The sequence below is a fragment of the Anopheles merus genome, chromosome 2R, assembly GCF_017562075.2.
Source record: "Anopheles merus strain MAF chromosome 2R, AmerM5.1, whole genome shotgun sequence".
In the NCBI taxonomy this organism is placed as follows: Eukaryota; Metazoa; Arthropoda; class Insecta; order Diptera; family Culicidae; genus Anopheles; species Anopheles merus.
Genome location: NC_054082.1, coordinates 54,251,541 through 54,273,211, shown reverse-complemented (window position 1 = coordinate 54,273,211; position 21,671 = coordinate 54,251,541). Strand labels below are relative to the sequence as shown.

Here is a 21,671-nt window from a genome sequence, read left to right as displayed (position 1 = left end):
GAGCCCTAGTCCAGCCACAGCCAGCGCAGTTCTGCAAATGTTGTTTGCTGTGATGCGATTGGTATTCCCTCGCATCGATCCAATCTTGTTCCCAAATCTCATCCTGCAGCGTTGCCACGCGACGCCGTCTGGAGTGTGATCGTCAGCGGTGATGATATTGGGCTGCGAGACAAATGCCGCTGCTGAACGATCAGGCTCAATTGCGAGATAATATGGCGCCGAATGATGCTCGTTCTACGCGTGTTCTATCCACAGTGATCACTGTTTCATTTGCGTGTTCAACTAATAATCGCAGCCGCAATTCGCAATTCCCTGCTGGGGCGATAAACGATCCAAGCTTACAGGGGCACTCAAACGGCAACTTATCACTTTCAATGGCTACAAACTAGCACGGCGCACCATTTCTTTGAACTAGCTTTGTTTTTTTCCTTATCCTTTTGTTCGTCTCACTTGCAATAACACTCTTTTATCATTGAATTACCTCGATCTGAATAAGGTACAAACTTACGCGAAAAAGCACTGCACAGGAGCGCTAACGAAACACGTCTGAGCTCCTCGACAATCGGTAAAAGTGTGCGTGTGGTTTTAACACGTTTAATCGTATTATGCCGTATTGCCTGTAACATCCCATAGTCCATAGGCCAAAGACATTATGTCTATGATTCTCAATTGTTTGTCGAGTGTCGTGGCAGAGCAATGAAGGAATTACATCTTTAGTTGGGACATTTATTCCGTAAATACTTCATAGGTTGTACGAACAAAAATATTTAAACCTCTTGTTTATTACAACCATTAAAATGTTTAACAATTCAAAAAATTTACCACTATTCGTTACACACACTTTAACCAATAGATGGCGCTATCATTCGACATCCCAACCCAACCGCCCAACCGACAATTTCAAATATTTCCGACGTCGGGTGTACGTCGTGTGAACGTTCACCCGACGTCGGGTGCTCGTCGCATTTAAGTCAATATACGACGAAGCGAATTTTTTTAAGCCGAAAAACGCCACAATTATGGCGGATTTTCTGGAGTATTTCGATCGTGGTTTTTGTCTAAGACAATGGCCATAAAAAAGTGGTTCAAAAAGTCGATACCCTCTCTCCCCCTCACTCTTTCTCTGGGTGGGTACCGTACCGATCCATCTCGCTATTCTCACATGGTAGCGGGAGTGATATTGCTTGTCTGCTGTCTTCTTCTTTATCCGTTCACCCGGATCATATTCGCTTTGAGTGACGTTGCTTCCCCACCTCCTTCATTCCCACCTTTCTCTCCCAGCAGTTATTGGCGAATGCTTGACCTTGCCTTGTGTGCTTGACTTGGTTATTGTTTTTTTTTCCTTCCCGTTTTTTTGGCTGCTTGATGCATTGCGCGTTGGCTAGAGCCGTCGTTCGAATCTGGATTTGATCAGCGTGCAAGTTGTCGTGTGGATGTATGAATAGATTTACCGTTGGAGCTATTTGCCGGATCGATCGGACGCATGCAGCGCACGGGTTTTATATTGTTTGTTAGTGCAATTAGTTGCACTTGTGAAAAAAAAATCAATCAATGGACGATCACTAGCACACACAACATATCATGTGAAGCCAACCAATGCTTAAAATTGTCAAATATTCCAATGAAGGATGATGTCTTTGAACACATTTTTCTTTTCATTTTTTTATTGTTTTTGTTCAACAATCCACAATTCCTGCAACCCCTCCCCCCCCCCTTCTCCTTCCTTCCCACACAATAGAGAATGCAGGTAAGGATTAAAACACCATGTTGTACCGCCTTCTTCCTAATTAACGGGGGCTCCTCTCCGGAAGAAAGAAATGCACGTCTCCCCTGCCTCTCGCTCGATGCTGTGAGCGAGGAGGGTCCGCCTCGGCTTATCTGGCGCACGCATCGCTCGCTCGCGATGCCTAGCTTGTTCTTTCTCTCGCCTTTTTTGAAGACGCATCATCGTTGCGGATGGTGCTGCGCGGCCATATCGCTATCTGGAGGGGGGCATAGAGAGTTGTGTTCTAGCCCGTCGCTGCACTAGCCATTGACGCAGCAAGCGTAAGGGACGTTTATGCTGCATGCATTGTCGAAGGCGCCGCGGCTGCGGTCGGGGATTGGCTGTGGCGACCGGCCCCCCGGGAGCCTCAAATGCCGATGGTGCAGCCGGAGCCACGCGCCAAGCTGCTCTACGCGTCCCCGCATTCTATGGATGGCTTGGCTGGTTTCGGCTGCCCCTCGTTGTCGTGCTCCCCGAACACAACACAACAACATACCCGTCCTAGGTTCAAGCCCCGTATGGTCCTAGTGGCCCAGGACTGGCTATCCCGCTATCCCGGAAAACTAATTAGTAGCAGGTAACGTCAACTTGCACGAATTAACAACATGCTCGTCTTCGGTTCAATCCTCGTGCGAACCGTCTCTCGTAGCAAGGGCTAATTATCCGAAATTTCTTTCCAAAGTGTGGCTGGAAGGAAGAACATCGACCTACAAAAAATGCATGTTGCTCCCTTCCTGTATGTCCTTCCCGTTCCTGTATGCTCCCTTCAGCTCGCTTCGCTCTCATCCCCCATTGTTTAGAACTTATCGTCGCTCCGGAACAATTCGCGCTGCTGTACGCAACCCACGCCTTCATCTTTTCATCTCACCTCTTCGATAATCACCCTTCCCGCTCCTCTTTCCGCTCTTGTTTGCTCCCCTTTTCCTTACTCCTTTCCCCCTTCTTTCCTTTCTATTCGTGTTGCTTTTCAATATGGCTAGTATGCTTTAGGATGTAAATGTAAACTAAATGTAAAATTTAAACTGTATTTGCCGTGCTTCAGGCAAACAATAGTGAGGTGCGAGCAGGGGCGGTTCAACCAGTACGCAAACTAAGCGGCCACGTGGGGCCCCGAGGAGAGGAACCCATCCCCCCACTCGGAAGTAAAAGTGCTTCGCAATCCTTCGCTGGTTTAGAATTCCTCATAAAACTTCTCGCTCGACACATCCGAATGGTCAACTTTCGTGTGTCCGCTTAGGGCCTCCAGTCGTGGTAATACGCCACTGAATGCGGGCCGACCTACCGGGTCGGAACCATCTGGATCATTTGGGAGGTGCGATTCCATTCGAATTCACTGCTCTCACGAGTCAGAATGGTACCTTCCAAATACCTGGCGCCCCGCTGACCACATATCAGCGCTCCTTGGAACCACGTAGTCGATTACAGCCCGTGGCCGATAAGCCCTCTAAGCTCCCTGCCATCTGCGTACCAAGCCAATTTCCTCCCGTATAAATATTCTTCTTCTTCTTTGACGTAACGAACAGTGCTGTGGACCGAGCTGAAACGGCTTCTTAACCTTACTAAAATCATACTATCGGATAGTCGGTTCTTGCTATCCGGGGTCCAGATGGGAATCGATCTCGTATGGCCTCGTAGGAACCGGTTTCGTTGTGATGATTGACCGCGTCAAATGAGTCGCTATGCATGTTGAATAGAGCAGCAGAGTGACGATTAAAAGCATTCTGCCGTTTGGTTTAAAGGGTATACAATATGCGGCATTTAATTGTTGCTCATCCGCATAAAAAGTTTACCACCATGTTTCCCAAATCTACACGCATCATGATACTGTGTTTGTGGTTGTGCTAATCACAAAACACTTTACGTGTAGCGTGGCACATAAACGAGCACGAATTTGTGCAGAATTTGGTGTGCCACAGTCATTGCTTCTAACAATTTACCTTTAACTAACTAACGGATCATGATAATACTGATCGTTCGCAGCCAATGCCACACACAGGAAAAACAAGGAGAAAGAAAACTACCCCAAGTGACATTTGCTCGAAATTGTTTTACCATATCTGCTCGATTAGTACTCGATACGGCTGAAATTGTGGATTTGTGTGTGATCAAGTGTGTTGAAAGCGCCAAGATTTGGTGTGATCGTAAATTAGACGTTGCTCTATCGATGGACGATGCCGTCGAGCTCAGTTTTCATTCATAGCTATGATTTTTTGATGAAAAACAAAAACTAAATGTTTGTGACGTTATTCTATAAAAATGGGTATTATTTAAGTATAAATTGGGTACATGACCAACTATAACGATAGGAAACATCGTTTCCGAGCGAATCTAGAAAAAAGTAACGAAAAAGCCGCATCACATTTGATTTTAAAGGACTTTTTCTAAATTCCCTTAAACTGGTGCAGTTTAAGGGAAGTTTAAGGCTCCAGTTTAAGGGAATTTGCTCGAATTCCCGATTATTCGTGCTATAAAATGTCAGTTGGGGATGGTATTGTGAGAATGCGACGGGACATCATCGCCTGTGAGCAATAGTAAAACAGAAGTCAGAACCATAAACTTCCCATCCATAATTTGTGACCATAATTTGGGTGTGTGTCTTCGCTCCATACAAATCGTCAAAAAAACATTTTCGCTTGGTCGGAAATCGCGGCGAAAACCGCCTTTTGGGGATAGGGATCTTCCGATACATAGATGACGCTGATTACTTTATGAAAACTGCCGTTATGTTTGAACTCATCGGTGCGTTCATTCCCTGGACTTTTTTTAAAGTAAAAAAACTTAGACTCTTTAACTATCACCATAATAAATCACTACTCAAACTCATTCAAACGTGCCTAAATATTATTTTTTGTGAGATATAAAACAGCTATTCACCTCACCTCTCATAAAGTTCTAGTGATTTGAACGCTAGAAAAAGCAAAAAAAAATGTTTGCATTATCATCACATAAGACCCTTTTCACAAACATGGTATACATATCAATTGGGTGAAAAGATGTTTATGTGATTCGTAATAATTTAAGAATGGGCCTGGGCTAAAGGGTTCGAGTCCAGCTTGCAACATTAACCATTCAAGTTCACCTAATATCACTTATAGACAGTGTTCCAAATGGTTTTGAATCAATCAGTGATGTTCAAGGTCATTTTACCAAAACACGTACAACCTCGGCTATAGCGAGTCTCCTAATACGTCCATCAGTACGTGCACATTGTAGGTTGATGGTTGTTGGCGCATGGCGGATATGGCACACGCTGTCAATATGTTTGTGCCGGGATAAATTTCAATCTCGCATGGTCACCAATACCAAATACTTTTACGCTGAAACGATGATCTTGTGATGCAGATCGCACATTCTATACTGATCTACAAAAAATATACACTGTATTATGCAATCCACCTATTATGTAAAAGGTGTTTATGTTTATATTTAAAAAAGTGAAAGCATTCGTGTTCCCTATATTCGCCACACGGTGCCACAACAACATGATTTCGTCCACGATTCCCACATTGTCCTCGAGTTTGGATCACGATTCGTGCGTACTACCCAAAAATTTGATACAGTTTTCCGCACGAACGCATTGCATTGAAACTATGTTAGGAACCAGCAAACATTACATATCGTTCGGATCACCATTGCATCGGTCACTGGGAGTGACACTGATGATCGCACTGCGCTAAGGTTTACGTACCCCGTACTCGGACGTGACGAGAATGAAAGATACAATTATTGGCTTCCTCCCAGCCCCAAATAGAATCGATAGTAAAACGATCGCGGTATAAAAGAACTATGAACTACCGATTTCCACATCAATACGCTCTGGAACGTAGTATCGTGTGATTGCAGTGACTCTTGGGTGCATTATATTAACCTAAAAAAATGGCCATTAAATTTGTGGTAAGCAATGCGACTTGCAGTTTATCCCGATCGTGTGCATCTTGGACTTATTCCGAATTCAACTGCAATTTCAATTTTGTCGATAAAAAAATGTTTTGAGTGATTTTTTCCGTACAAAAACTCATCAACACCACGTGGGGATGATGCCATTAGAAGAACAGATTTCGCCTGTAAATGAAACGAATAAGTTTTCACTGGTTTGATTTGATTCAATGTGCTTTGCAGATCGCTGTGATCCTCGCTCTCGTTGCCTGTACGCTGGCAGCTCCAGCACCGGAACCGAAACCAGATCCCAAGGCACAGCTACTGGCAACTGCTCCGGTTGGTTATGCTGCATATCCGTATGCGTACGCCGCGAGCTACATTTCACCATACAGTAGCGTATTGCCATACACTGCTTACGCATATCCTAGTCTAGGTGAGTAAACGCAACGGCTGCAAAAAAGAAAGCAAGAAAATAAAAAATAAAAATGAATAATATTTTTGTTTTACAGCTTACAGCTACAACTACCCTTATGCGATTGTGTAAAACCTCCACACAGACCTAACCGTGAACGAGCCCTTCCACAAACACACCACGCGAATCTCACACAAAAAATTACACTCAAATAAAAAGTGGCCACAACACATTTGATATTCTCGATACGTCGTGATTAATTGATAAAATGAAAGAAATGGAATGAGCTACGTAGATAAAACTACGCAACTCAAAATAAAATGCGGACCAGTTGAAGCAAACCTTTCGCCACAGCAAGCTCCAACGAGATTTGTTCGCACATGTTCGATTTCCAATGAAGAAAACAACTCAGTATCTTATACCAAAGTCAATTTTTTATGTTTCAAGATGGCCACCAAAAAACCCTCGCTCGAAACGTCAAAAACCTTCACAACGCCTTTAAAAAAACCTCCCCAGAGTGCGAAAAACACTCGCTTTTGGTGTGCTGGCGGGCTCGCGAAACTCCTACGATTTTTGCCCTACGGGGCATGAGCATGTGTGCGTGCGAGCCAGTCGCATTGAAATCATCCACGTATAGAGTTTGTTTTGATTTGTAGCGTTTGGCTAATTGGGTCCGGACTGCATTCGAGAAAAAGTACCAACATATTACTAAATAGCATTCAGTTGTGGCAAAATAATACTGCACCGACCAAACTCCGGTGGCTTCGCTTTGGAACGCATACTTTCGCCAAAAAAAAAAATGGTAAGTTTCGGCTGCCCATCGCATGTCTGCCGAGTACAACACATTCACTTTCCGCAACACTTACCTGCTAGGATGTAAGTGCCTTTTCCGGCGACGATTTCGATGTCAGCAGCTGGATTAATGCCTCCTACGAACGGTCTCAAAAGACAGCCACTGGTTCCGCGGGCAAGGAAGCGTTCGTATCGTCGCTCGTCTCCAAGATGCAGCTGTACGTCCAGCAGATCAATGTAGCCTTGGAGCAAACGGGCGGGCAAGTGCTGAAAAACATCCCCAAGGTTATCAGCGACGCGAACATGCTGCAGATTGAGTCGGGTTTGCTAAAGCAGCGCATGAATCAGGTACAACGCGAGATTGCACATCTGCAAACCGAAACCGGAGATTGTATGGTTAGTCTCGAGCGGCTGGACGACATCAAGCAACGGTTGCAAAGCTCCAAACAGTGCCTGCAGGAAGCCGACGGGTGGGGTAAGCTAGCGAGCGAGCTGGACGATTTGCTGGAAAAGTCCGACATTGATGCATCGAGTGGAAAGTTACTCTCCCTGCAAAAATCGCTCGCCGCGCAGGTCGGCCTGCACGGGCAATCGGAGCGCGAGAACCAGGTGGAATACTTCAAGAACCGCCTGGAAGCTCTCGTTAGCCCTTCGGTCGTGGTAGCACTGCGCTCGATGGATACCGCTGCCTGCCGGCGATACGTTGGCATTTTCGAAGGAATCGGCCGACTAGCACAGTTGAAACAATACTATCGCACGGTGCTGAAGACATTCGTACAGGAACAGTGGAGCAGCGCGATCGAGGGAAGCGAAAGTGGCGGTTCGGATGTGTTGAAGGAGTTTTACGACCATTTGGTGGAGTTGCTCAAGAGCCATCTGCGGTGGAGCTGTCAGTGCTTTGGTGAAGCTACCGATTGTGTGCTGGCCGTGGCAGATGCACTGGAGAACCTTGACCCCACACGCGAGAGTGTCGTACGCAGTGCACTCAAACGGGCCAATGACAAGTTCTGGACATTGACACAATTTTCCAAAGTGAACGTATCGATGGGTACACTGATTGAGGGTTGGGTACGGGGAGGTCCTCAGCAAGATATTCGTTGTGACGATGAGACCACCATCGACCGACTGGCGAACTCATTGTTTGTCTTCTTCGGAATATTCCTGAAGGAGTATCCAACGCTCGAAAACTCCCAGCTCGAAGCGTCCCTTCAAGGTTTGTCCATCATCGGTACGGCACCTGCCGACAGTGTTCACAATTTGGAGAGCGCGAACGCCAAGATTATACGCTGGGCCATGGAAGCGGTGACACGCTGCCAGGACATTACACAAAACTGTGCGCTTCTGTCATTGGGCAGCGTGCTGCAAAACTACCTGCTGACCTACTTAGATCAGTACAACAAGGTGCAGAAGCAGCTCGCTGCCAGCCAGCCGAGCCAAACCGACTGGAACCTGCTGCAGCTGAGTGTCGTTTTGTTGCAATATCTTGGATCCTTCCGACAGGCTGCCTACGAGCTGGAGCAAACATTCTTGGAACAAGTCCTTACCAAACACTCTCAGCTCACTGCAGGCTCGGCACGAGCCCGCTTTGAATATCGGTTGAATACCAAGGGCGAGTTTAACGAATTACACAAACTTGCCACCACATTCCAACAGACGTCCTCCGAGCCGGGCAGAGAGTATTTTAGCGAGTTTCACCAGCGCATGAAACGCACCTGCGAGGACATTCACGATACAATGCTGCAAATTGCATTCTCACCCATAACGAAACACTTCAAACAGATTGAGCCCGCTGCCACTGGCCCGACCGGGGCAGCCGGTGGTACAACGGCAATGGACACACTGCCGGACTACAGCTACGCACCGCAGGAATACATCACGCTCATTAGTCAGTATTTGCTTACGCTTCCGCAGCATCTGGAACCGCTGCTGTTGTCGCCGGCCGCTGCACTGAAATCGGTGCTGGAGGTGGCAGACCATCGATACGCGTCTAACCGACCGTGTGCCGACGTGTTTCTTGCCCTCGTCGTGGAGGAGTCGGAAGCGTTGTACGTTGAGCAAATAGAGAACATTTGCTCGCTGAGCGTGTCGGGAGCGAAACAGCTGGCCACCGATATTGGTAAGTTGGATTGTAGATGGTGGTGTCTTTTCCGTATCCTGCCTTACTGGATCATTTACACTTCTAGAGTACTTTGGCAGCGTGCTGGAAGAGATGGGACAATCTCTGGGTGGTAATCTGCAACAAACGGTTAAACTTCTGCGCGCTCCTTTGGAGTCGTACGCTTCGGCAGCAACCGGATGTGATCCGGAGCTGGTAGCCGCCATTCGTCAGAAGCGCAATTTAATATCCTGTTGAGCCATCACAACCAAAAGAGAGTGGTGTCTGAAATACGGTCAGCGAAAACTGTTTTAATTAATTTCTAAAAATAAGAAACAAGTTGATTGTTGCTTTTCTATTTTCCTTATTAATCTAGGAGTCAAGCAGGTGACTAAATTTTTGCAAAAAAAATGAAACAAATACACCACGCAATACACATGAAATTACGTCGAGTTTTATTATTTCTTCCACAATGAACGTTAGCACGATTTAACGCCATCCCGTACCTCATACTGTTGTTCCTACATTGATTGGCCGCGATACAGTACTGGTAGTTTTATTTACATCTCAGTTAAACTTTCTATTTCATTTCGATACTAAAACCTCACGACGACATCGATATAAAAGCAAACTCTTTCTACGCTTTATTTCTGTTAATGATGCACAACAACAAAAACATACGCAAAAGAATGAAAACACGTATTCATCACACTTTATACTGCTGCTGTATGAAGTCGATTCGCACCTACTATTAATCAGTGGTAATAAATAAATATGTAAAAAGTATCATTTCAATTATGACAAGGAGGGAAGCACAAGTGAGAGATTTATTTTAAAAAATTGATAGTTAATGGTATGTCCAATGAAATACCGTTTGCCTGCACATTCAGAATATATTTCCCGGCTGTGTGCCAAGCCACTCGCGTAATTCGCTTTACTAACAAGTAACATAAACAATTGACTATGAATTTAATCGTGCTAACATCGCCTTTCTGTTGCGATCGGGAAAATCTCAATCATGCTATTATATTGTCTGCCAAAATGTAGGACAACCTTGTAGCATTCATTCAACAAAAAAAGCTACCAGTACGTCGAGGATGCGCAACAGGAGATTTTGTTTCTTCGGTGGTTTTGCTACTAGACTCAATAATAGTAAACGAATCTTTTTTTCCATTTGGTGTGCAATAAAGTGAATCAATTTAAGCAAATTCGACACAAAATGAACTTAAATCAACTCGAGACTGAATTCGTAGTTGCTTGCTTCTTTACTTAGCCAAACGTTTGCTTATTTATACGGCCCGGCGCTACATGATATCAACAAATGGCGTGATAAACTAGAACGAGGCCTTCCTAGTTACTTACAAAGACTACGTTCCGCTTGTGGCCAAGCGTGTTGCTTTAAAACGTTAGTTTGCTGCGATACACACCGCGCCATTCAACCACGAGACGCTAACCACTATCGTACACATGTTAAAATTGAATATCGATCTACATTCACTCGACATTCACTAGTCAAATGCCGCACTGTACTGTAAACCTGCATATGATCTGTTGGGCGATTCTACTTCACACCTGGCCTCCGTTTTCGATTAAGAGTTGTGTATAAAAGATACAGTTTAAATATTCTTTACGACTTTACGACTATCCGTTTAGTCTCCTCTTCGCTACTTTTCTAACACTTAAACATTTCCGAAATTTCAAAACGAACAAAGTCAAAATCTTCCAAAGCAAACCTTATGCGCAAGAGCGAGTAAAACTTCATTCTTGACTTTTTTCTTCTAAGCAGTAAATGTGTCTCCTTAAGTAAATTCACACATACATTGGGAGCGCTATTGTTTTTGGATTCAAAAATGGTGCATACAATAAACGAGCGGATAAAGAAAAATATCGTTAAAAATTGATTGATTCATATTGTCTTTTTTAGGGTTCGTTCGGTACGCTCACCGCACACTGCTTGTACCAAACTTTCCTTAGAGCGAGATTATTTGCAAACTACTGCGAACGAGTTTTGCTTTGAAGGACTTTAACTTTGCCGAGTTGGGTAAGTATTACTAATATGAACAAACTGATACAATACTCATGGCTTTCCTGCAAGGGGAATAGAGTTCGTTCCAGGGTTGTCGAGTACGGCAGCACTAATTGGAATCGTACACTTCATGGTCCGCTTCGTCTCCACCGATCGTGATCATCATTTTGTGATCCGAGCTATCGTTACTGTCGGACGATCCAGTGTGAGGAGATCCGATGTCATCCTGAAAAAGAGACGCTCGCGTTAAAAAGCTTCCTTAAAAACAAGACAACATAATAATGCATTGTTGTCAATTTTAGTAATATTACATTTCTTTAAAAAAAAACTTTGCACACTTAAAAGTTCATTTAAAACAAAGCTACCATACACATGTACTACTATTACGCTACTCAGTTGCTATATGTATTGGAATACGAATTCGAATTTCTACCAATTTGAAAGCGGCGTTGCACGGCGTCCTGGCAAGGTTACGATAATCTTATTCTGTTTTCACCTGTACCCAACACTGCTATGCGAGTGTTACCTTTTTATCAGCGTCATATGCACCAGCAGTTGAGGAGTGGTGAGATTGTCTTTCCAGGTCCGCATCGTCTTCGTCATCCATTTTGTAGTCAGTGTCGTCAATTTCATGGATTTCTTCCTCCTCGTAAGTGAGCTCATCGCCAGACTTATAGTAACCGTCAGAGTCCTAATAATCGCTCAACGTTGAAATTAAATACCGTGCAAAAACAGAAGCATATCCAACACAACATGCGCGCACAACCAGCATCGTTCCCAAAGATCGTCAACAATTGTGTACGAGATAACGTGATTAAGCGCATCGTTTATAGGAGAAAAAGAGTACAAGAAAATAAAAAGGAAACATAAATAACTACCTACAAATAAGGATAAGCTACACATGAACGCAATACAATACAACAACTCAATTTGAAAAGATCTAATCTCCAACACCGTACCAACACATCTACACAGACGGAGGAAAGTAATAATGCCGCACCGACGACTACATTCTAAACAGTCTAAAAAACAGCTTTTCTACGACTTCTAACGGGAACATATTTCATTTGAACATCTGTATAGAAACTATTTTCCAAACTCTTAAAATATGTGTATCTTACATGATCCCGCTTGAACTTTCCGTGGGTCCGTATATGCTTGGACAGGTGATCGCTGCGCATAAACTTTTTGTTGCACTCGACGCATTCGAACCGCTTCTCACCCGTGTGTGTCCGCCGGTGTCGCTGCAGTTCGTCAGATCGCGTGAATCGTTTCCCGCACGTACCCCAGTTGCATATGAAGGGTCTTTCTCCTGCAAACATTATACACTGTGGGTCAATTGAGATGCTATATGCGACATGCTTTGCAAACCCCGTACCTGTATGCCAACGCAGGTGAGCTCTCAAATGAGACGTCTTTCCGTACACCTTATTGCAGCCGCTTACGTGGCATATGTGCTGTCTTTTCCGATCCGGCGGCCCACTCGACTTGACCTCACAGTTTGGGCACGTACACGCAACACGTCGCACCCGCTGCCGTGGGGTCCCATTCATCGTGTGCGTTGCCGAGACTACCTTCGGTATCGTGTGCCGCCGTCGCTTTTCTGCTGATATTATCGTGGTTTCGGCTTCCATTTCACCTGGCTCTTCTTTTCCTGCTGCTGTGCCCAGTTCCATCCCCATCCCTGCACCTGCCTTTGCCCCTGCGATTGCTGTGGCTGCTCCGGCTCCCGATCCCGCTCTTCCTCCTTTCCCTACTCCTCTTTTCCCTCCTGTCTCAGAAGCAACGCGAGCATTAGCACCAACGTTCACGTTACCGGTAGCTTGATTAGGGGAACCGCCTACGTGATCTCCCTTCGCGCTGTTTACCTGGGTGGAGGATGGAGTCGTTGCGGTCGATGCACCACCTGGGATCGTACTGCTAGGTATTCCTAGCCCTCCCAAGCTCCCAGCGCCACTACTGACTGCCACTATCTGGGCAGGAGCGCCTACGGCCGACGTGAACAGAGCACCGGTAGCTAGTGTGGCCCCGTTGCCAGCTGTCGCCGATTGCGTAGACAAGGACTCCTGCTTCACCAAGTGTTTAGCGGGTTCGCTTGGATCCTGCTTTATACTTGATAATTGTTGCGCCGTTGCCTGCTGAAGGGCTGCGACTATAGCGCGTTGCTGCTGCTGATGCTGTTGTTGCATACCTTGCTGCTGCTGCTGTAGCTGTTGATGCTGCCCTGCTTGAGTGACCGGGTTCAACTGAGGCTGCGACGCTGCTGTTTGCGGTTGAACCGGTTGCATGAAATTTGTCGGTATAACTTGAACGTTTCCAATACCGGGAATATTTTGCACAGGAATCGCCTGCAACCCTGCAAGCCCTGGCATATGCTGACGCAATTGCTGCAGCGTTATTGGCTGACCAATCTGAGGACCGCCGGGCGCAGCAGTGATCGTTATTGGTTGTGATAAGCCGCTGATCATTTGCTGTTGCGGTTGTTGCCCTCCTGTGCTACCTGATGCTGCAGCTGCCGCTGCAGCCACCATTTGTTGCGCAGCCGCTGCCGCAACTTGCTGTTGTTGCTGAACTTGCTGTTGAACTTGTTGCTGAACTTGTTGCTGCTGTTGCTGCTGCTGATGGTTAGCAGCGTTGGGATCCTGCCCGGCAGCCTGTGGCTGAGCTGTGCTCACGACCATTGGTCCGTTTGGGCCATTCTGAATTTGTTGAGCGGTAGCTTGTGGCTGCTGAAGGATGATGTTAGGATGCATTGATGCTGCTTGTAACCCAGCCAACGGATTTAGAGACGTCAACTGTATCTGCTGAATTTGGCCGCTGGGGGTGATGATGTTAGCCATCTGTGGTATCTGCGGTATAACCTGCATCTGGGGCTGTACCAATGAGCCAAACGTTTGCACTGGGACGTGAACAGTTTGATACACAGTCTGCCCGTTTGCTGTTGATATCGGCATTTGTACTGGGATAGTTTGCTGCATCGGAAATTGAACCACTTGCGGAAGTGCGGTGCCTGCTGGACGTACTTGCACGTTTTGTCCTGAAAGAAAAACATGCAACAAATCAATAAATCAGTGCGACAGTTTTTTTGTGCGACAGCAAGGTTGTGTCTACTACACTATTATCATTCCATTACAATTAATACTACTCAGGCGATGTACAATACTATAACCCGTCACTATAACCTTGTCAAACTAAATTTAACTAAACGCTAAAATTCCATAAAACTTTGATCGCTACAGTTAAACGACGAGCATCCTGGAAATTTACCTCCTTCTAACTTAATCGTTGTTATGTTGCCAGGGAGTTGATTCAACGCAGTCATAGTGGACGCTGGCACCTGTATATTCGTGCCCGGTATAGTAAATGTAGCCTGCTGAAGCTGCTGCAGCTGTTGATTTGTGGCAGCAGCGGTTTGTTGTTGCTGTTGGTGCTGCGACACTATTGCCTGCTGCTGGGTAACTATTTGTTGTTGCTGGTTCTGAGCAATTTGTTGAGTTGTTTGCTGTTGTGCCTGTTGTTGTTGTTGCTGCTGCTGTTGCTGCTGTTGCTGCTGCTGTTGTTGTTGTTGTTGTTGTTGTTGTTGTTGCTGCTGCTGATTTTGTTGTTGCTGTTGTTGTTGCTGCTGCTGCTGATGTTGCTGCTGCTGTTGCTGATTTTGTTGTTGTTGATTTTGCTGTTGTTGCTGCTGCTGTTGCTGATTTTGTTGTTGTTGCTGATTTTGTTGTTGTTGCTGTTGCTGTTGCTGTTGCTGTTGCTGTTGCTGTTGCTGTTGCTGCTGTTGCTGTTGCTGTTGCTGTTGCTGTTGCTGTTGCTGCTGCTGTTGCTGTTGCTGCTGCTGGTGTTGCTGCTGCTGCTGTTGCTGTTGCTGTTGCTGCTGCGGTTGTTGTTGTTGTGGTACTTGATGAAGTATGTTAGGGGCATTAGATGTTCCCAATGGTATGGTTATATTAGTGCCCGGTATGGTTAGCGTAGCCTGACCAGCTAGATGGAATAAAACAAATTGCAAGCCGAAACGTGTTTGATTGTATGAATGTTACATGGTGCTCTTAAATGAAGGTTAATGCGTGTTTATATTCACAGATTTGCTCTATTTTAAAGTGCAGGTGTTCTTTACAAATATGTGTTTGGAAATAATTACATTCAATTCAACCTAAAAGGCATACGATCACTATTCTTTTGTAGGATAATGTACAAAGAATAATATAATTGAAATACCGCTTAGTATTTCAACCTCGTTTGTGGTGTAAAATATCTGCCATACGAAAAATAAATTATATGAAGGCAACATGAGCCCACGCATTGGTTTATGTACATACCATTTACCACCCATTCTTTTAATTCCAATCCCACTGTTGTTTAGTAAATGTTTAAATACCTACCAGTAGGTAGTTGAACTGACTGCGGCATGTTTTGGAGAAAATTTGCTGGTAAAACCCCATTTGGCGCACGGATAATCTGTCCAGACGGTGTAATATACGCCGGCTGACCATTAATTTGCACTGCCTGCGCACCGGCCAGCATTTGTTGTTGCTGCTGTTGCTGTTGCTGCTGCTGGTGTTGCTGCTGTTGCTGCTGTTGTTGTTGTTGTTGTTGCTGCTGCTGTTGCTGCTGTTGAGCATGGAAACCTGCCGGTACATACAGTGCTTCCTGGCCATCGAGGCTAATCGTTTGCACTGGTTGAATCATCTGAAAGAGTCCATTCTGGTTTTGTACCAGTTGTCCGCCGCCTTGCAAAAACTGTTGCGGTAAGCTTTGCAGGCTAACAATTTGCGAGTGCCCTTGCATCTGGGGCGCGGAAGTGACGAACGTTTTCATCGGTGTACCGACTGGTGTCGCTCCGGCTGTACCAGGAGCGGCCGATGCAGCCATCTGCACAGCGGTACCATCGGCTGTAGTGAGAGCGTTTAGCTGATGTTGTGGGAGAAAGTTTTGAAGCTGTTGTAAGGTGATAACCTAAAAATTTTGAAATTAAACAACATTAAAATCCATTCTAAAAACATTGCTTCGAACAGAACAATAACAAAACTAACCTGAGGTTGTGCTTGCGCCGAAACCTGTTGTATTTGCGCCTGAAGCTGTGCGGCAGCATGCGCTTGCTGTTGCTGTGCAACAGCGGCAGCCTGCTGTTGAGCTTGCTGTTGTGCTTGCTGTTGTGCTTGTTGTTGCTGCTGCTGTTGCAGTTGTTGCTGCTGCTGATGCTGCTGCTGCTGCTGCTGTTGCTGTTGCTGTTGCTGTTGCTGTTGCTGCTGTTGTTGTTGTTGCTGCTGCTGTTGTTGCTGTTGATGATGATGTTGTTGCTGCTGTTGTTGTTGTTGTTGTTGTTGCTGATGTTGCTGTTGTTGCGCTTGCAACTGTTGTTGAACTTGATGCTGTGCAGCGCTTTGTGGCTGCGACGCAGCCATAATTGCCGCATTAAGTTCATTGCCCTTTGGAGAATTAAACAACGTTTTAATAAATTTGTTTTGCTCGTTCTTATGTGCATTTCACTAGACAACCATCGATTGCTTACAGTTTAAGTTACTAGGAGTGTATAAAAAGAGCATACATAAACCAAAAGCATAAACGGAGCCCAAAATGAACCCACCAGCAGCACAGCAAGTGAGGTTGTGATTAACGGGTGAATAAAGGTGCAATGAAAACAACAACAACAAAACATGAGTGAACGAAATTACACAGGTTAAATAATATTGTCAGTGTACAGAAGGGATGACTCAGGTAATTGCTAGATAATCGATTGTTAGCAAATAAACTTTTAAAATAAAAAAGTGCCACAAGTGTTTTTTTTTCGATTAGAATTCCTTTTGGTGGAGATATACAAGATTGGTTAGGGGTGGTACCTTAAAATCATACAAATGACAAGAATATGGAATGAGTTTAGTTTGCCACACAAGATTCAAAACACCATAGATTAAAAAAGAACAAAAGTTAACAAAAAAGATGATAAGCAGCGATAAATGCAATGTTACAATGTAAGAAATATCTTGTCGTGCAACGGACCTGTAATCCTTGGGCTTGCAAATGTGCCACCACCGAGGCACTGACGATTCGTATTTCCTGCCCAGGTGCCAATGCACCCTGGCCCGTATCCATATTGCTTCCTACTACACTTTTCGGTATTGACGAAGGCTGGACACTTGCATCGTACTCAGAAACATGTTCGTCAATCGGTTATTTTCGCTCGTGTTTATTTCAAACGCTTCATTTTAGCTAATGCCGCATAGCGTTTACGAGTTATTTCTTATCTACACGGCCATGTATCAAGGTAGTCCTAGTGCTAATCACTGCAAAACACAACGAAAAGGTATGAGACACCGATGTATGACTTGGGCATTGGGAAGTGTTTAAGCATTGGAAATTGTTTGGGCATTGGAATCATAGAACTGCGCTGAAGCATAAAAAAAACCCACAATAATCTGACACAAACGTCATGTTGGCGTGGACATCAAACATAAACAAATCCTATCATCGCTAGAGGTAAAAGAGTGAGAGCGAGAGCGAGCGAGAGTGAAAGGTACAACTTTGTTTTGCATCGAAAGGACGATGTGATAGTATTGGTGTGCGACAGTATGAGTGCCATGTTTGTGCACATGTATTGAAAACACAATGAATGGCTTTCTAGATACAGTAACTGCAGCTACCGTGCGTACTTTTCGTTCGTATGCTCCAAAGTCTTGCACGTATTTGCGAAAGGAGTAGACAAAGCATTAACACCAATCTATGTCATGCGAAACCAACCATTACTGTATGCGAGTACACAGAATCGAACAGCAACTGCAGCTCAATTTAGTGGAATGTGAAGCTTGTTCAGAAGGGAACAGGAAAAGACAATACTGTAGATGGTCTTGTGCTGATGATGTGTTAGTAAGATATCCTATCCTGGTTATTGTTGAGCAGGATTATCTTGTTACTACTGTTCGAGACAAGAAATAATAAAGTTCCCACAGCATGTATTGTTCGTGTATCACAACTTCTCCCGTATCATCATTTTTCCGTCCTTCCGTATTCACAACGAACATAGCTGACAAGTTGATGTTTTACTTTCGTTTGCTACTGTCGATCTTTCCTTGCGCTATTTTTGCCCACCAATGAACGGCGGAGCGAACCTAAGAGCAGTTACATTACAACACAATTGATAACTTATTCGAATGGCGCGTACCTGTACAGATTCACTGTCCGGTTTAGTAACCGTTTCGATCGAATCACTCGATTCTATCTTGGGTTTTGTTTTTTTCGTCATTTTATGAGGTTCCCCTACTGGGCTAAATCTTCACGCTCACCAAGGCTGGTGTCACAAACCAAGTTTCCATCACACATTCCGCGTGCCTTCGGTTCGACGGGAAGCGGCACACACCACACACCGCATGGACGATCCCAATCACTTTGTACAACTTTCGTTGCGTAGAGTATTTGCCGTAACGCTGTATTGACTTTATCTTTTAATTTGTTGTTAGTCTTCTCTGTTTAGATCACTGCGTGCCCATTTTTCTTCTTCCAAGTGACATCCACATAAAACATCACACACTTCCCCAAAAGATCACACGCACACCACGACAGGCGATAGGCTGCGTTTACATCGCCAGCTTCATAACTTCGACGAACGCCAAACCTTTTCGACAACTATTGCCAGCTGCACTGCCGATTTGGAAACTGCCGTATTGCACTGCAATCAATCCGATGTTTGCCTTTCGAAACACAATAAACCAAGATGTAGAGTGTGATATTCGATTAACGCACTATTCGCGCATTTTGATAAACTAATTCTTGCTGCACAACGACACGACGACACACGGACGAACGTGCATCCCTCGCAAGAGCTGCGCACGAAATGAACTACACACTTGCATACAACCCCGACCAGCCTATGCTTGCACGCACGCACAAACACACCCATCCATCGCATGTTTTATGTGCTCTTTATCCCTCATCCGTACAACGCTGCATCTAAGGGAAAGAGCAACATATAGTTTCACTTCACTCACTCACTCGCGGTACCGACCCTACGCTACACGCCACATACAATTATGCGGCTAGCGGGTAAAGATAGTACCGATGGCTATATTGAAAACAATATGAAACGGTAGCGAGGGAGCACACCCCCTTTTTCGACCAACGCACGCCACACGCTTTTAAGCATACCTTTTTCGATGAGGCCTACAATTTCGGCACAATCGACAAGGATGGACGAGATCTCGCGCGCAACGTAACACCCTATTCATTTATTTGTGGAAAACGGTCCCACATAATCCACATTGTATGGCTAGCAACATTTTTAGGGCCGTGGTTAAGTCTGGCATCAAGGCAACGTGTTGGAATGGAGAGAAAATGAACTGGTGAAAGAAGCGCAGCATTGAGCAAGTACTCCGCATCATACTAGACTCCCATGAGCATATTTTTTCTCCCTGCGTGTTTTCTTCCCATATGGAAATTTTGTAATTTCTACACATTTTTCTATGATATATTTTAATTTGTACAGTCGATTGATTGTCACACAAACAGCCATACAATACAATTGTTTCAGGACAGAAGCATATAATCGCATCGATTGCAATACTTTTCTCGCATTTTATGCTCATCCCATCGTACTGCATCGTACAAATGAAGGAGGTCCTCGGTACGCACAACGGGCGTTTATTTTACGCACGCAAGCACGCACACACACACAAACACACTCCCAAGTGTGACTACACAGTCAAACCGCAAGGCCTCCTAGTGTCCGGGGCTAGATTCCAAGCGTGTTGCCTGCCTGCCAGTCCATCTGCTTATGGAAATGTGTTCGAAGCCGGCCCAGAAACAATCAAAGTACACCCCGACCGACCCCGGCAAGCTAATTCGCATACAAAAATGTATGAAGAAGGGGCAGATGCAACACACCCAAACATTACAACGTTGCCGATGTTCTCATGAATGTGTTGGGCCGCTTCGAGCACATTCCCTTTCCTTGTCTCTCGCGCACGATGCACGCAAGGAAGGATGAAAAGCAGCATGTGCTCTGTTTCATGCGTCGTACTAGAGCATCCTTTTCCGTCAGGCTGTTTGCTGTCGATGCTTGCTAGCCAGCAGAAGGCAAGCGTCGAATCAAACTCTCTCTTCCCGCTTTCCTGAAGTAGCTCTGCACTGCTCTACCTATCAGCTCTTTTTCCACCAAACAGCCGAAAGACTCGTTTGATTATCGCATGGATCGCCACCGAAACGCCCGCTCCGGAGCGCTTGGCATTTCGAGGATGGGTAACTTTACGCACGGGGACGTACCAGGACCGCACACGCACACCGTTTCTGAGGGTGTTCCTTGAGCGAGATCTTGCGACCAATGGTAATTGTTTTAAGCGGTTCCTTTTTCATTATTAGCTATGCATTGCTAAACGCAAGAAGGACAAACACTTCTAAAAAGTTGGTCGTGATGCCTCAACAGTCCATCATTCCAATGAAAATTGTAATACATGCCGTAGTGCAGCAATGCACCGGTCACTGACACTTGCCGTGTGGGAAGTGGGATGAAATGTGTTCCAAAGCATAGTTTAAGGGGTCTGTACAGGGGGCGTGGTACCGACATTTGCGCCCTGTTTTATTTCAACCTAAAACAGAATTTGAATTGGCGCTGCAATACGCACGTGTGTTCGCCATCTCTCCGCCTTTCGTTATCAATCGGTTGGAGGAGCGACAGATCGTTCCTCAAGATCATGGATCCAAGATCTAACGTCAAAAATTGTCTAATAAACCTTCGTTAAGCAAAAAAAACATCTTTGAATTCCGGATACTTTTTGTGGTTCGAATTTAACCATAGTATCATTTCCAGTTTGACATGTTATCCTGCAAGAACATGGATTAATGAAAAAATAATTAGTATGATTGTTCATTTGTTTTCATATGCATACCCTTAACCAGCACACTTACGGTTCTGGAACCAATTACTTTACTTTTCACACGGAAATATAAAAGCTACGACCTTTTTTTTGCTGCTAGTTTCACATTGACAGCAATTGTAATTTTTTGCCATCGGCACAGTTTTTCTAAGTGCCATGATAATAATAATTTGTGTTGTTCTAATTATGTCTTTTTAATCTTTTTTATTATTATTTCTAGATTTATGTCTTCCACCTATCGCAAGCCTACATCCTTATTTATCCTTATCCTTATCAACATCCTTATTTGTATAAAAATAAAATAAATAGTAAATAACAAAACCGACCGCAATTAATCTGTCACAATAACATAACTAATACACTTAGTACATGCACATCGAACGGTAAAATAAATTACATGTTTTTTAAATCGCCAAACCAACTATGCAAAAAGTCTTCAAATTACTTAAGGTGTTGCTAAAATCTAGACTATTTCATAGTGAGTTGAAAACTTTGGCCATTAGTAAAAGAAGGTCTGCAGAATTGTCTCCAAAATGTGTGTTGTTTCAATCATTTTTTTAAAATAGAAAACAAGAAAATAAATAAAAAAGTTTTGTTGAAATTCAAATAAAGCAATCTATAATATGCAGCATGTTTTTGCTCCAAATTCATCTTTTGAATATAAAAACCTTAAATGCCTTTAATTCCATAGTGTTTAAAATTTTACTAATTCATCGATTGACTGATTTTGTTAATATTCAAAAGTAACAAAAACGATTATATAATTGGATTTAAAAACTTAACGATATGATAACCAGACGCATTACAGACTCTTGCAGGTCACACTTGATTCGGCGACCTCA

The 21,671-nt window shown here is 44.5% G+C and overlaps 3 protein-coding genes and 1 long non-coding RNA gene across 9 annotated transcripts in view; 1 reads left to right on the top strand and 3 right to left on the bottom strand.

Moving 5' to 3' along the window:
- The window catches only part of LOC121589606 (spectrin beta chain, non-erythrocytic 1), a 51,631-nt gene extending 51,055 nt beyond the window's left edge, over positions 1-576 (bottom strand). The window contains exon 1 of one of the 2 annotated variants that reach the window (XM_041908668.1): positions 509-576. The gene's annotated coding sequence lies outside the window, so the exon portion shown is untranslated. Of the gene's footprint in view, positions 1-481 lie in introns of both variants that reach the window. The other variant, XM_041908667.1, reaches the window with a different exon arrangement.
- A 5,021-nt stretch (positions 577-5,597) lies between these two features.
- On the bottom strand, positions 5,598-7,012 carry LOC121587787. The gene is made up of 2 exons (XR_006004108.1): positions 6,923-7,012; positions 5,598-6,094 (listed from the first exon to the last, which is right to left on the bottom strand). It is a non-coding gene; the product is annotated as an uncharacterized LOC121587787 (long non-coding RNA).
- Positions 6,554-10,014, top strand: LOC121587785 (conserved oligomeric Golgi complex subunit 7-like). Its single transcript, XM_041904936.1, has 3 exons — positions 6,554-6,858; positions 6,930-8,964; positions 9,032-10,014. The coding sequence occupies exons 1-3, from the start codon at positions 6,856-6,858 to the stop codon at positions 9,199-9,201; spliced, it is 2,208 nt and encodes a 735-aa protein (XP_041760870.1). The 5' UTR covers positions 6,554-6,855; the 3' UTR covers positions 9,202-10,014.
- Positions 10,015-10,784: 770 nt separating this feature from the next.
- LOC121587784 (putative mediator of RNA polymerase II transcription subunit 26) lies at positions 10,785-18,815 on the bottom strand. 5 transcript variants are annotated; one of them, XM_041904931.1, is made up of 9 exons: positions 18,576-18,815; positions 16,967-17,250; positions 16,000-16,395; positions 15,349-15,922; positions 14,237-14,950; positions 12,348-14,006; positions 12,091-12,281; positions 11,496-11,660; positions 10,785-11,195 (listed from the first exon to the last, which is right to left on the bottom strand). In XM_041904931.1, the coding sequence occupies exons 2-9, from the start codon at positions 17,057-17,059 to the stop codon at positions 11,079-11,081; spliced, it is 3,909 nt and encodes a 1,302-aa protein (XP_041760865.1). In that variant the 5' UTR covers positions 17,060-17,250; positions 18,576-18,815; the 3' UTR covers positions 10,785-11,078. The 5 variants fall into 5 exon arrangements, with proteins under 5 accessions (XP_041760865.1, XP_041760866.1, XP_041760867.1 ...); XM_041904932.1 differs by lacking the exon at positions 18,576-18,815 and adding an exon at positions 18,126-18,216; XM_041904933.1 differs by lacking the exon at positions 16,967-17,250 and having other exon boundaries at positions 18,126-18,815.
- Positions 18,816-21,671: the final 2,856 nt, after the last annotated feature.

Excerpts from the sequence above, each read along its gene's own strand:
- LOC121587785 (XM_041904936.1), top strand. Across the intron at positions 8,965-9,031 it reads ACAGCTGGCCACCGATATTG|AGTACTTTGGCAGCGTGCTG; the intron begins GTAAGTTGGATT and ends TTACACTTCTAG.
- LOC121587784 (XM_041904931.1), bottom strand. The coding sequence starts at position 17,059 with ATGGATACGGGCCAGGGTGCATTGGCACCTGGGCAGGAAATACGAATC. Across the intron at positions 15,923-15,999 it reads CGGCGCAAGCACAACCTCAG|GTTATCACCTTACAACAGCT; the intron begins GTTAGTTTTGTT and ends CAAAATTTTTAG. Across the intron at positions 14,007-14,236 it reads AACGATTAAGTTAGAAGGAG|GACAAAACGTGCAAGTACGT; the intron begins GTAAATTTCCAG and ends TTTTTCTTTCAG.